The sequence below is a fragment of the Astatotilapia calliptera genome, chromosome 14 (genome assembly GCF_964374335.1).
Source record: "Astatotilapia calliptera chromosome 14, fAstCal68.1, whole genome shotgun sequence".
Taxonomy (NCBI): Eukaryota; Metazoa; Chordata; class Actinopteri; order Cichliformes; family Cichlidae; genus Astatotilapia; species Astatotilapia calliptera.
The window spans coordinates 24,253,016-24,265,692 of record NC_137435.1 but is presented as its reverse complement, the minus strand read 5'-3'; the positions used below and the strand labels follow the sequence as shown (position 1 = coordinate 24,265,692).

At 41.0% G+C, this 12,677-nt stretch overlaps 1 protein-coding gene across 1 annotated transcript in view; it reads right to left on the bottom strand.

The window, feature by feature from the left end:
• clmpb (CXADR like membrane protein b) overlaps positions 1 to 12,437 on the bottom strand; it is a 79,696-nt gene extending 67,259 nt beyond the window's left edge. Inside the window, exon 1 of the mRNA XM_026193119.2 lies at positions 12,025 to 12,437. Coding sequence (XP_026048904.1) covers positions 12,025 to 12,073 — 49 coding nt within the window. The 5' untranslated portion in view covers positions 12,074 to 12,437. The remainder of the gene's footprint in view (positions 1 to 12,024) is intronic.
• Positions 12,438 to 12,677: the final 240 nt, after the last annotated feature.

Here is a 12,677-nt window from a genome sequence, read left to right as displayed (position 1 = left end):
AGTTGTACGTTAGCTTAGTTTTGCTAATGTAGTAGCATAGCAACTACAAGGTAGTCCTTCCATTTCGCTTTGTTCGCTTAGGTTTGAGAGTAGCGTAAAGGCGCCTACGAAGAGTCTTATTAGAATAATTGTATAGATATATAAATTCTTTTATTAATTTGGCAGGTTAGAACATTTTAATATGTTGACCAACCTTGTTTCAGGGTTTGATCACTGTGTTTCCAAAAGAGGCAACTTGCCCCACAGCAAGAGGGTCCTGAGTTCAATTCCACCATCAGGCCAGGGTCTTTCTATTCACTCCATATGTTTGCATGGGTTCTCTCCGGGTACTCTGGTTTCCTCTCACAGTCCAAAGATAAGCAGTTAGTGCGGTTAGGTTAACTGGAAACTCTAAATTGCCCATAGGTGTAAATGTGAGTGCGAATGTTTGTGTCTCCCTATGTGTTAGCCCTGAGACAGACCAGCGACCTGTCCAGGGTGTACCCTACCTCTCGCTCTATGATAGCTGGGATAGGCTCCAGCCCCCCCGCGACCCTGATAAAGATAAGCAAAAGAGAATGGATGGACGGTTGGAACTTGATTCCTAAATAGTGCCCACTGTGTTTTTTACATTATTTTAACAAATGACCAAATTTATCCTACCCAATTTCCACCACAGCTTCACAACAGCTTCCGAGTATAGCTCAAACATTATTTTAACCTAGTGTTTTTCTTCAATTTCCATTTGCCACCATTCAGTGCACTTAGATAAACAGAGCCTGATGGTGCTTGTGATCTCCAGCTGTGCTGTGGGTCACACTGACAAGGGAGAACCACAAGGAATGGAAGACCATTACAACAAAGGAGAGCTTGTTATATATTCTGACTGCGGCATGGCTAAGATGCTTGGTGTTTGCTGAGACAGCAGATGACTTGGCTTGCTCTCTCGGCCCCTTGCTCAACCAACACAGGATAGACTTAATTGCCTCATTAGCAAAAGGGCCAGCGACGAGTCGGCCTCTTCCACATTGTTCAATGTCAAGAGTGCAACCGAGAGGAAAGGTTAATAGAGTAAACAACATCTCCCTCTTCTAAATAGAAAATTTTGTTTATTTTTCTACTATGATGGGTCAGTGGCCCAAAGCTTTATTTCATTCCACACTGACAGATTTTTAATGTAATCTTATCAGCATATTGCATATAGCAACCTTCATTATTCCTAATTTCTGAGTACAACACAGCTCGCTGTAGCTGTGTGGTAACTCCCAGTGCTGCCTTTTTTTAAAGCTTGGTCCCGTCTAGAAAGCAGAGTCATCACGCCAACTTTAATTATTTTAAGAGCTTGAATTTGCAAACTCTGCTATTTCCTCCTCCTCAGCTTCTTTGGATCCCAGACAGCAAATCAAGCCAAATGCTATAGCACTCTTGATTTCCCTATTGAAGAAAGACATAGCATTAAAAAAAATAGGGTTGATGCTGGGAGAAAAACGGAAAGTCCAAAATAGAAAAAAGCTACATGCTTAAGAATTTTAAGAGAGACATCAAACTCGAAGTAAAGTGCAGTTTTCGCTTGCTACTACAACAGTTTTAGACACTTAAACACTTCCATCCAGCAACTACAATAAGACAAGTTTCATACAAAATGTGACAGTTTGGACAACATTGCCAAACCATAACAGGCATCTTGAATGCAGTCCTAAGCCCCTGTCTGTTTCTTAGCAAGAGATGTGGTACTCTGTAAGTTGAGCCTGACAAACTCCATGACAGACCAGGCTAAAGAGGGCCGCACTCGGGGAAACTGTAGAAAATGTCACAAACAGAATGGCAAAAACATAATTTTTGTTGAATGAGCTCTGCATTGGCTAATTGCAGGGTTGTTGTGCTGCAGAGCACTCGGGTATATATGTGGCTATGCAGCAGTAGCAAACATAAAAACTTTCCACACTGTTCTCTTTATATCTATACAAAGCCATATAGTTGCTTTCCTGGTCCTGGAAAAAATATAGAGGCTGTTAAGATGTAAATGTAACATTTATACTTTAGATACCTTTAGGCTGTGGACTCTCCCTCCTTTGCTGCAGGGCAGTTTATAGGAGAGTGTACACACACACACACACACACACACACACACACACACACACACACACACACACACACACACACACACACACACACACACACACACACACACATACACACACACACACACATGCACACACAGAAATATGTACAGCTAAACATCTGCATGGGCAGTATAGCGTAAAGGCTCCATTTCATCAACAAGTCAAGTCTAACGAGTCGGAAAAAAAGGTGGTGGTGCCATCTGTTCTGAACTACTTTGCCGGGAAGGGGGGAAAAGAGACGGGAGGGCAAGAGGGGAAAAAAGCTTTTTCAGCACTGACATCATGCTGTACCCTGACCACAGCCTGAGTGCCTGCATAAGTTACTTTATCAAAAGTGAAAACAACAAAACTTCTCAACCTTTTCACCCGGTAAAAGGCTCTGGGTGCTTAAATCTGAAAATACTGACTGCAATGCAATCAGCGGTATTATATACTTAATTTGTGGACAATGGAGCAGCTGATGAATGATATTCGGTTTACAATGTTTTCGCTGTGGTATGAAAGACCAAGTGGCCGGCATTGTGGTTGGATAATGAAATCATCCATCACGCAACATCCACTGCAGGAGAACAGGACTGCCAACCCAAGCCTGGACCCTAATTATGGAATTTTACAGTTTCTACTAAAGCGCAATTACACAAGGTGAGGTTCTGATGACAAGGGATTTTATTCCTATGAAGAATTATCAGCAGAATTGCATATTATAAAGAGCTTTAAAAGGTCATTTCCAAACTTTTGTTACAGTCCATAAAGAGATTAAGGCCACTGTTTAAACTTACTAAAGTTACAACTTTCTTGCCTCCCTGCTGATATAAAACTGTCCTAGATCTCAGCTGGACAGTGGGCAGAGATCTGACTTCATGCTATCATCCACTAAGGGAGGAAGGGATCCTCCAGATGGTGCTCAGGTCTCGTGCAGGTAACCACTTTTTTCTTATGCCTCTCTAATCAATGACCATCGAATTCTCGCTGTCTCCAACAGCATCCATCTTTGGGTCTTTCCTGGCTGCGCTGTGATGACCAAGCGCAGGTGAAGATAAATGTCTGAAGGGCAGAAGGGCCTCTGCTGATTAAAGCAACGAAGGCTTTAGGGAAGACTGGCAGGCAAAAGAGGAAATGGAGTGAGACAAAGGAGCGTGCGCATTCAAAACACCTAATGGAGTGTCCTGCTTGCTGGGCTACTCGACTGCTTCAAATTGAAAGGAACGGCAGGCGTCTAACTAGAGCGACGTGGAACATTTCCTCCTGTTCAGTCAGTCAGAAAAGTGTGAGAAGAGGGTGGAAAGAAAAACTCACTTAGGATCTCATTGTTTGGCTTAGTGCAAGTTGCTTTCATTCATTTGCAGTCAATTTGTGGAATTGAATTACAGCCGAACTCCACGCAGAGAGAAAGGCAAATCAATATTTTGTGCATTGGTGACACGCTGGAATTAATTCATATACATTTCGGAATTGAAAAAAAAAATCCTCTCTGATTTATGTAGATTTATGGAGATGATTCCCTGTGGTCATAGTCCGGCTGTGCTCTCTTGCTGATTCCCATCTAAGCAGCATGATGCCATTTAAACTTACAAGTTGGAATCTGGACACAATAATCAATAATCACAGTGTGACATGAGGCACCACACACACTGGGTTCTGACAGGTGCACCCCATGACCAATTAAAGTAAGACTGGTAGGAAATGATCAATTATTGGCAGACAGTACACTGGAAATGGAACCATGCGCGAGACTTGTCCAAAAATGAAGACTTTCGAGCGTTCGGTCGAGGTCCAGTCTTTTGAGTAAACAAGTTATATGAAACCAATAAATTCACATGTTGTTATTTTCAATCATCCTAACAAGCTTCCAGGTGACTTTGGTGAGGCATGGATGCTTGACCGCTGTGTGCTGATAATTGCTTATAAATGTTTAATCAGTAGTGTAACTTTATTTTCTTTGAGTAAGTGTAAGCCCTGTCCCAACCTGCTTGAAAATGAAAGGCAGCTGAGCAATAGGCTTTTTTAGCAGTTTATTTTTCTGCACAGTTGGATTGCACAGCTGCATAGAAAACAAGAGATATACCTGGTTTCAGAGACAGAGAACATAGATCAAAAGCATGTTCTGCTTAGAGAAGACAAGCATGCCAGCTTTATTCCGCGCTGCCAGTTTTCACTAAGGCAGAAAGCACTTGAAAGCACCACAACAGTGCTGGGAGCTCAGAGATGATAGCATCTCAACCCCCACCACTGATAAACAAATCATTTTAAATGGTGTTTTTGCAAGGTGTGTGGATTTTGATTGCAGCTGAAGAACGCTTGATTGGCAATAGGCCGCATCCTGCTTCTAGTACTGTCAATAGCCGCAAAGAAATTAATATCAAGACAGACCTTCCGTGTGGTGAATCAATGGGAGACACTTCTTTGCTCCACCTCACCAATCGCATCAGTGTTTATCTCAGCTTTGTTCACTCTTTGATCTGCCCGCTGCTTACATAACACAATCATAGACCTTGATTAAAACATTTATGCTCACAAGCAGCAAATCACTTCAGATTTTCCAAGAAATTATAAAGCTAGTAACCGAGTTAGCTTCATTTACTTTCACAGTGTATCACTTCTGCAAATGAGGCAAGAATCCTCCCTTTGGAGCAAATGGCCACGGTAGAATAGATCACAGATTGCTGAGAACAACACAATGTTTCCAACCACTCATTCACTTTCCTACACATTTTCTCCCTATCAGAATTATGTGTGTGTGTGTGTGTGTATATATATATATATATATATATAACAATTCTGTAACTGTAACTTCGGTCGTTGCTGTGCTTTTTTTGGAAATCGAATTTCCCAGAGGAACCCACCCGAGGGATTAATAAAGTTCTATCTTATCTTATCTCTTATCTTATAGTTTATTCAAATTTTAAACAGCTTACTTCATTTTTGTACAATCTGATCCTGATGTGGCAAATCTGCAACCCGTTTTTACAACCTGTTCTCACTTTAAAGACATTTCATACTGACACTTGGTCAGAACCTGTAATGCTTTTGATAAATCTTCACCATAATTTTCTACAAGTTAGTTTGACAGAAATGGTCACTGTCATTGGATGTGTAACTTTGGTAACCAAGGATGTGTTCGAGATCATGGATGGAGGCCATCCATCACTATTGCTTGTTAAGCAGGTTAAAAGGACGAGAACGTGTTTTCTAACAAAGTGGCAGTATTTACTAAAAGTGCTGTACTCTCATTTCTTTATTTTTTGGTAAATAATTGGGAAGTAGGTGTGATAATTTACTGAGACATGTGCAAACATAAATGCAAATACAGCATATGAGGCAAAACAATATATTTAGAATTCTAAGGAGCCTTTGGTATGAACACCTTTAAGCAGGAATGGCTCTCCAGGCTTCTTGAAGGACATTCAAAGCTCTCCTTTGGATGTTGGCTGCCTTTCTCTTCTCTGTCAAGATGATCCCACACTGCTTCGGTGATATTGAGGTCTGGGCTCTGTGGAAGCAAATCCATGACTGATAGTGATCCAGTGTGTGTTTTTCTGTCCAGGTATGCATTTACTGCACTGGCAGAGTGTTTGGGATCACTGTCGTGCTAAAAAATGAAGCCTTTGCCAATCAGATGCTTTCCAGATAGAATTGCATGGTGAATTAAAATGTGACTGTATTTTTTTGTGGTCCTAATTCCATGGATTTTAACAAAGATCTATAATATCATGCAGTTCCAGACGATGAAAGAGCCTCCACTGTGTTTTACAGATGGCTGTAGCTACTCTCTCCTGACTACCTTTGTACTGACGACAGTTTGAACCAGAAATTTTAAATTGTGATTCGGAACTGTTGCAGCTGATTAGCAGTCCAGTTCTTGTATCATTTGACATACCTCGACACACTGTGACAAGCATTATTTTTTGCTATTTTTTCATAGATTCAGCTAATTCGGCTAATGTTTTTACACAAGTCTGCTAGTAAACATACACCTAAAGAAACAATTCATTATTTGAAATGTTTTTGCTCTAACTTGTCTGTTATGTGAGGACACAGTATTTACTGTATGCTGATTCATGAGTCAGTGTTAAGCACTGACTCATGGTGACTAAGCACTGACCATTCCTTGGTCAGGAACAAGGAATGGAGTGAAAAAGCAAACCTTTAGAAATCCTGGAGAAACATCTGGCTCCTTGGAAGCCAAATATAAAGAAATGAGGGGTGGCTCAAGAATTTTGCACAGTACTATAAAAGGATGTTCAAAAGAGCAAATCTGTTTATCAGCAGATAAGTCAGCAGAATATGGTGTGGTGCAGAGGAAACAAAAAAGGGTCGTGCTAATCGGTTGTGGGAGCAAGCTAGGCTGTTGCTACTTTAATTCACTGCTAACATGATCATATGAAATATGCATGCTTAGCACTAAAATATTGTATTGTTCACGATGGCTGCAGGTTAAAGAAAAAGCATGGTTAACTAAATCTATATACTTAGGTCAGCTGGTGAGAGAGCTATGTGAAGTGGGGTCAAGTGATGAGGTGAAGGGTTATTTTGTAAGGTGAACGCTGCCTTGAGCTCATCTAATAAGACACTTGATCAAAATGACAAAATGAGTTATTGATTTTTTGATTTATCAATTCAGATGCACCCCTTCCCCAAGGTGACATCTGGTCCAGCCTGTTGTGAAACAGCCAAAACAAAAAACCTGTGGAGGCGTTCCTGGTTTCAGTACTGCTTTCAACAAATGATGAGTATACAGAACGAATCTGGATTGCACAACACACTTTAGGCAAACATATTCTTGCTGCGTGCTTGATTCCAACATGTTCTTGAGATTTGTTTGCCTCATGGAGTTCACTGGTAAATGGTCGGGGTGAATCCTAGCTATTCAGAGGGCAAGTTCTGAATCCCGAAGTTTTAGTTTAAACATTAAATACTCTAAACAATGCTGTGCTAAATACTGCAATCAAGTTGTGTCTCATTCTTATAGCCACTGTTGACTTTTTCAGTAAATAACAAAGACCACAATCTTTCCCTATCCCTATGTGACGGGAGTTCCTTTAACATAACCATAAATAAGATTTAAGCTGGTTTAGTTGTTATGAATGGATATTGTAAAAGAAGATCAAATGGTTGCAGTAAACAAGTAAAGAACATGGCTAGAGCACATTTTCTTGCCAGATGCAAACATTAAAAATAAAAGCAGATGCAGGTGGAACGATTATGTTTCCCGTAAAGTGTATGTGCTTTTGCTGTTTTATTTTACAGCTACTCTCCTTTTTTCCCCCTAATTGCGATGGTTCATTTTCTTCCAATTTGTTAATCAACTGATCAAAAAAATGTTTAAGCCCTAAAAGCTCATTTGCAAAATATTAGCGACTTAATAGAAGAAAATATTTCCTCCACTCAGTAACCAGATTCACTTTCCTTTAAAATGTGTCACAGCTCACTCAATCTGATCATCCTGACTATCAGTGGAGTCTTGACGTTCATTAATACTGCTGTTCAGCCCAGCATAGACTGCACATGTGTCTCTGGTTAATGTGAACGTGAGCTTCTCCAGAACATCTGTCATAGATTAGCAGTAAAGTGAAATAGGCAGTTCCTGTTCATACGTTCCAAAACAATCTGGGAGTAATTTTCCCAGTGACGGATGAAAGGGGCCGGGTTTGTGTAGGTCAGAAACACTACACAAACCCACCTCTGTCTACGCATGTGTGTTTCATTTTGCAGGACGCAAGCGACAAACGGCTCGTGCAGAATAACGACCGGGTGGCTCGGAAATTGCGGGTGTGGTGAAACGAAGATGAAGGAACTGCCAAACAAAGAAATATTGTGGAAAACTGCAGACGATTCCAGCGGTACAATCTTTGTATATTTTTCCTTCGGATGTCTTCGGTTTCAGTGAAAACACAAACCTGCCTCGATCCTCCAGGAATAAAAGCACTTACTGTACAAAGCAGTTAGACTTTCACCTACAAACGCTCTCATTCAAAGCGTGGCATTCGGTTTGCTGCGACAGAATAGAAAGACCTTCCAACTAAAAGCACCACAATCAATGAAACATGAAGAATCCCCCCAGGTACAAAAAGAGGATGGCTTGTTATTCAGGGAACCATGCTGTCATTTAAAGGCCATACACATCAGAAGGAAAGTGCTTGGAAGGCAAATCAGTGTTTGCTAATGATATGGTTCAATTGTTTTGAGGACAGCAGGACCTCTGCACTCATCTGTAGGCCTCTTCAGTCACCATTGTTGCAGGTTTTGTATTCCAGAGGGCTCTGCCCTTGATGAGCCAGTCAGATTCTGCATTTTTGTTTTGAGTAATACAATCCTCTCTGGATGGAAGTGTTTTTACACTTTGTTCTGCATGTAAAATAACTGACATTGTAGGTGCAAGGGAAGTCATTCAACAAAAAGCATTGGTACAAAATTTCCTTCAACAGCTGCAGCTACACTTTACTGTAAGTCCTGCATTCGCGCTAAATGATAGGGATTTTTACACACACTTTGTGTAAAATCACACTAGTCCCAATGTGTGAAACAACTAAGAAAATTAACTGAACTTGGTAATTCAAGTAAAATTGAAAATAACTGAATGGTTTATGCTTTAAAAACATGAGATTAGTCTTCATGCAAGTAAGAAGTCAAACATCACACAAGTTCAAGTCCTGCAAAGCAGAGCTTCCAGAGTCACCACATATCCCCCCCCCCCAAAAAAAAAACAAAAAACAAAAAACAAAATACCTTCAAAGCTGAAAATATAGAACGGGGATGCCAAATGATAACACTGACGCATGACATGAGTCAAAAGAAGATCAAAACTAAGCCTTAATGTATGGTAACTAGACGTCAAATATCGGAACGTCTTTGGGTGTGCAGGAATGTCAGAAGTCTTTGGCAGGGTGTGTGTGTGTGTGTGGGAGTGTGATTCAGGCACAAACACATCAAGATGTCACTTCATAACCTCTGGCTCAGGAGGCTCCTGTCATCTTCACATTTCAGAGATCCTCTGCCTACCCCGGCAGACATGCTAAATATAGAATGGGACAGAATTTCTGTTTGGAGCCACTGCTCTCTTTATCTACATCACACACTAGCATACTTGCATAGGCACTGCCATCTTCTCAGTGTTATACTGTATGAATGTGGACATCAGCACACATCTTAATGCTAAGAGCCTGCTGTACTGCAGTGATCACATTGCAGTTTTCTTAGACACTGAGGCCCAAAAGGCCATGCAGGAAAAAGAAAAAGAAGCAAAGGTGCTAAGGTTCGGCTCTCATATAAAAGCTAATCATACTTTCAAATTAGATTTCCGTCAAGTGACTTAGATTGTGTTATTACTTTTTGGACAGTCATTTCACTTTCAAATTCCCCCCATTCAGAATCATTTAATCCTGGCACTGGGACAGACACGCAATCAATCACTGGTCTCCATTACCTGGCCAAATTGCCACGTGCCCTGTGCTCTTACTGAGTTACTTGATTTGTTCAGTTTTGTATGACCTTGTTCTGATTCTTACTTCACATCAGCAGAGTTACCGAAGGGAGCTATTGAACTCTCTGTGGCAATTAATTGTGCTACTTATCTGTAATGTGACCAGTGGATATTACATTTCCAACAGATATTAATTTAAGGATGTCTCAGGACTTGCGAAGCCAAATCCAAATTAAAAGAAAAGGAGCCCCTATTAATGACTATTGATCCTCTTTTAGAATAAAACAGCCACCTCCTCCCTCTGCTTGGCCTTTTAGTTGATCTTGAATTAATGCAGGCTATAAATTCAGAGGAAAAAAGTCCTTCGGTATGGTACAGCCATAAGCAGCCAAGCTTGAAAAGCTGCATATCCCCTCGGTTGGGGGGTGGGTGAATACTCTTTTGGATGACTGATGGATGTTTTGTTCTTGGATGAGAGACGTGTGACCCCGGTTCCAACTGTATTGAACATGCCATCCAGTCACATCGCTGCACAAACTAGTTTTCTTTCCGTTGTCTTAAACATGACAAAGGAGGGGAAAAATACCTCACCATGGCAACAAGTCATTTAATACTCAAGGCGCAGTCATATGGTTATTTTAAGAAAAGCAAACAACTGCTATTATTTAGGGATAATGTGTAATGTTTTCGCCTTCTCCTGAATGAGCCGGTTGCATTATTTAAGATCGTCATTACCGGAAAAGCACTGCTGGTGTTATGATAATCTGCATGCTTAGCTTAAAATAGCCTACATCATTGCCCAGTGTTACAGAGTGCTTTTTGACCTAAACCTAAAATTTACTTGCATGCAGTGTTCTCTGCAGAGTCAGCTCCTTTAGTTTAACAGAGGATCAGTATGCATTACAGCGTACCACACTCTTTGGACTTGCTGGTCTACCAGTGTAAGCCATGACAGGTTAGCTTATCCATACATATCTCCATCCTTCAACTATCTATTTATTTTATACCAGGTCCAGAGGGACGAGGATCTCTCCACTGAACGCATTAGGCATTGGACAGGGTATTCCACAGACATATCACCACAATATGTCAGTGACTGAATAATGGGAGACGAAGATAACAAACTCTCCAAGCATTTACAAGCCTGCAGCACAAACCACATCAAGCATAAGCAAATAACATCAGTTGTATGTCTAAACTAATGGAATAGAAAATTAAAAACAAATGCCGAGGTCTTTTGATTTCTCTCCAGACTGCAATACGCAACAAGCAGCAAGCCACACAGAAACTACCAGAGCACGACCTCGGAACTCAGACCAGAGCGCACGAGCCGTGTGGATTTCTCCTCATATGGCTACACTCAACCAATCTAACTCTCAACCAGGGTGGGGGTTCAAAGTTTTTCTAGCACCCAGTCAAAGACAATTTTCAAACTTTAAAATCTTTTGTTAGTTTGTCTTTTCAAATCTGTGGCTTTCAAAACTAGTTTTCCCCTCAGTTACACCACAGGTGATGAGACAGCAGTGGGGTGAATAACACCTCGTACTGGCTGTCATTTTTAACACACCGTCCCGCAGTGCTAACTGTAACTTCCAGTCAGAGAGGTCACAGTGGAATTAAACATTCCTCATTGAGCTTCAGACCTGGAAACAGTTCCAGGCCCCCTCTACATTACAATCCCATAATATTAGTAACAGTAATAATAGAAGCAGGATTACTGTTAACACAGCAAATAGCAGTAGTGATAAAATCAAGCCTTGGAGACAAATGAAACTTCTGTTTCTATAAAATAAAAAGAGGTCCATCTATGGTTTATGATATAATAAAATAAGAGTAACAATTTAAAAAAAAAAAGACTTTTTAGAGATCCTTTCAAGATATCCTATCCTAACAATTATCCTAACAAATCTAATCACTGACATCCAGAAGAGCTAGAATAGAGATCTTTTTTTAACCTAGTGTTTTCTTGGTGGTTACTGAAATTAATGAATTATTTCCCTTTGTTTAAATATGACAAAGGAGGTTTTTGTGCATCTGCTGCGGGCCTGCCTTTGAAGAAAATGCCAATACAAGAACGCGCAGGGTCAATAAATCTTGAAAGCAGATTTGAAGGGAGGGGTCAGGTGAACTTTTATCCCCTTCACGTTGCTTTAATTTGTCCCATTTTCGAGAGCTCCCAGCTTGAGAGAAAGCGCACGGTTGGCTACAGCGCGTTTGCGTTTTTGAAGATGAATCTAAATGTAAATGTAGTCATTTCTCACCCAAATCTTAAAGTGTCATAAGGGGGAAGAGAAAATAGACAACAGATATATTCTGACATCATTCTGAACCGAAGCTGTCAGATGTGGTCTTAACGACACGTGAAACAACGAAAGAGAATTATATTTAAATATATACGAAAAATGAACCTCGGTGTTCACATCCGCAATTTTCAGAGCAACACGCCTGCGCTGCTTTTACATAAATAAATCCGGTCTTTTAAAGAAATGGAAAGTGACTTACCCAGAAACAAAGAGCGAGAGATTGCAGACATCACGGCTCGAAATCCCATATGTAACGGAGCTGGAAACAATGCGCTCAGACTGCCTTCAAATTCATTCGGCTGACCTAAGCGCAAGCACAACGAAGCGGCACCATCAGCGAATTAAGGACCGAAATCAGAGATAAATAAATCTTCATTGAGCTTATGAGTCCAACGACATCATATGTTGCACACGCCCGACATATCTAAGCCTCCCGAGAAGAAAAAGGAGAAGAGGAGGAGGAAGAAACGAGGCTCTTTCTTTTCATTGTAATTTTGATCGCAGGCTACTTGGCGTCAAATCAAAGTTCCCTGGCTGTCTGGCTCTGGCGTGGGACGTGTTGTCTCAGAGTCCCCTCTGTCTCCTCCTCAGCAGTCACTCCTCCTATCCTCCTCCGCTGCACAAAATGCCAGAGAGGAGAAGGAGGAGGAGGAGGGAGAATAGGTGGATGATGATGAGGGGATGCTGAAGGATGGAGACCTCTAGAGTCTGAAGTTCTCTTACACATGCTTGAGCATCCGGCAACACACGCTCTGCTTGTTGGGTGGCTGGGAGTCATAGTTAGGTGCAGCAGACAGGAGTCTGACAGGAATCTGTTTACGTATCACTGAATGAAAATCATGCAAGCTGAAA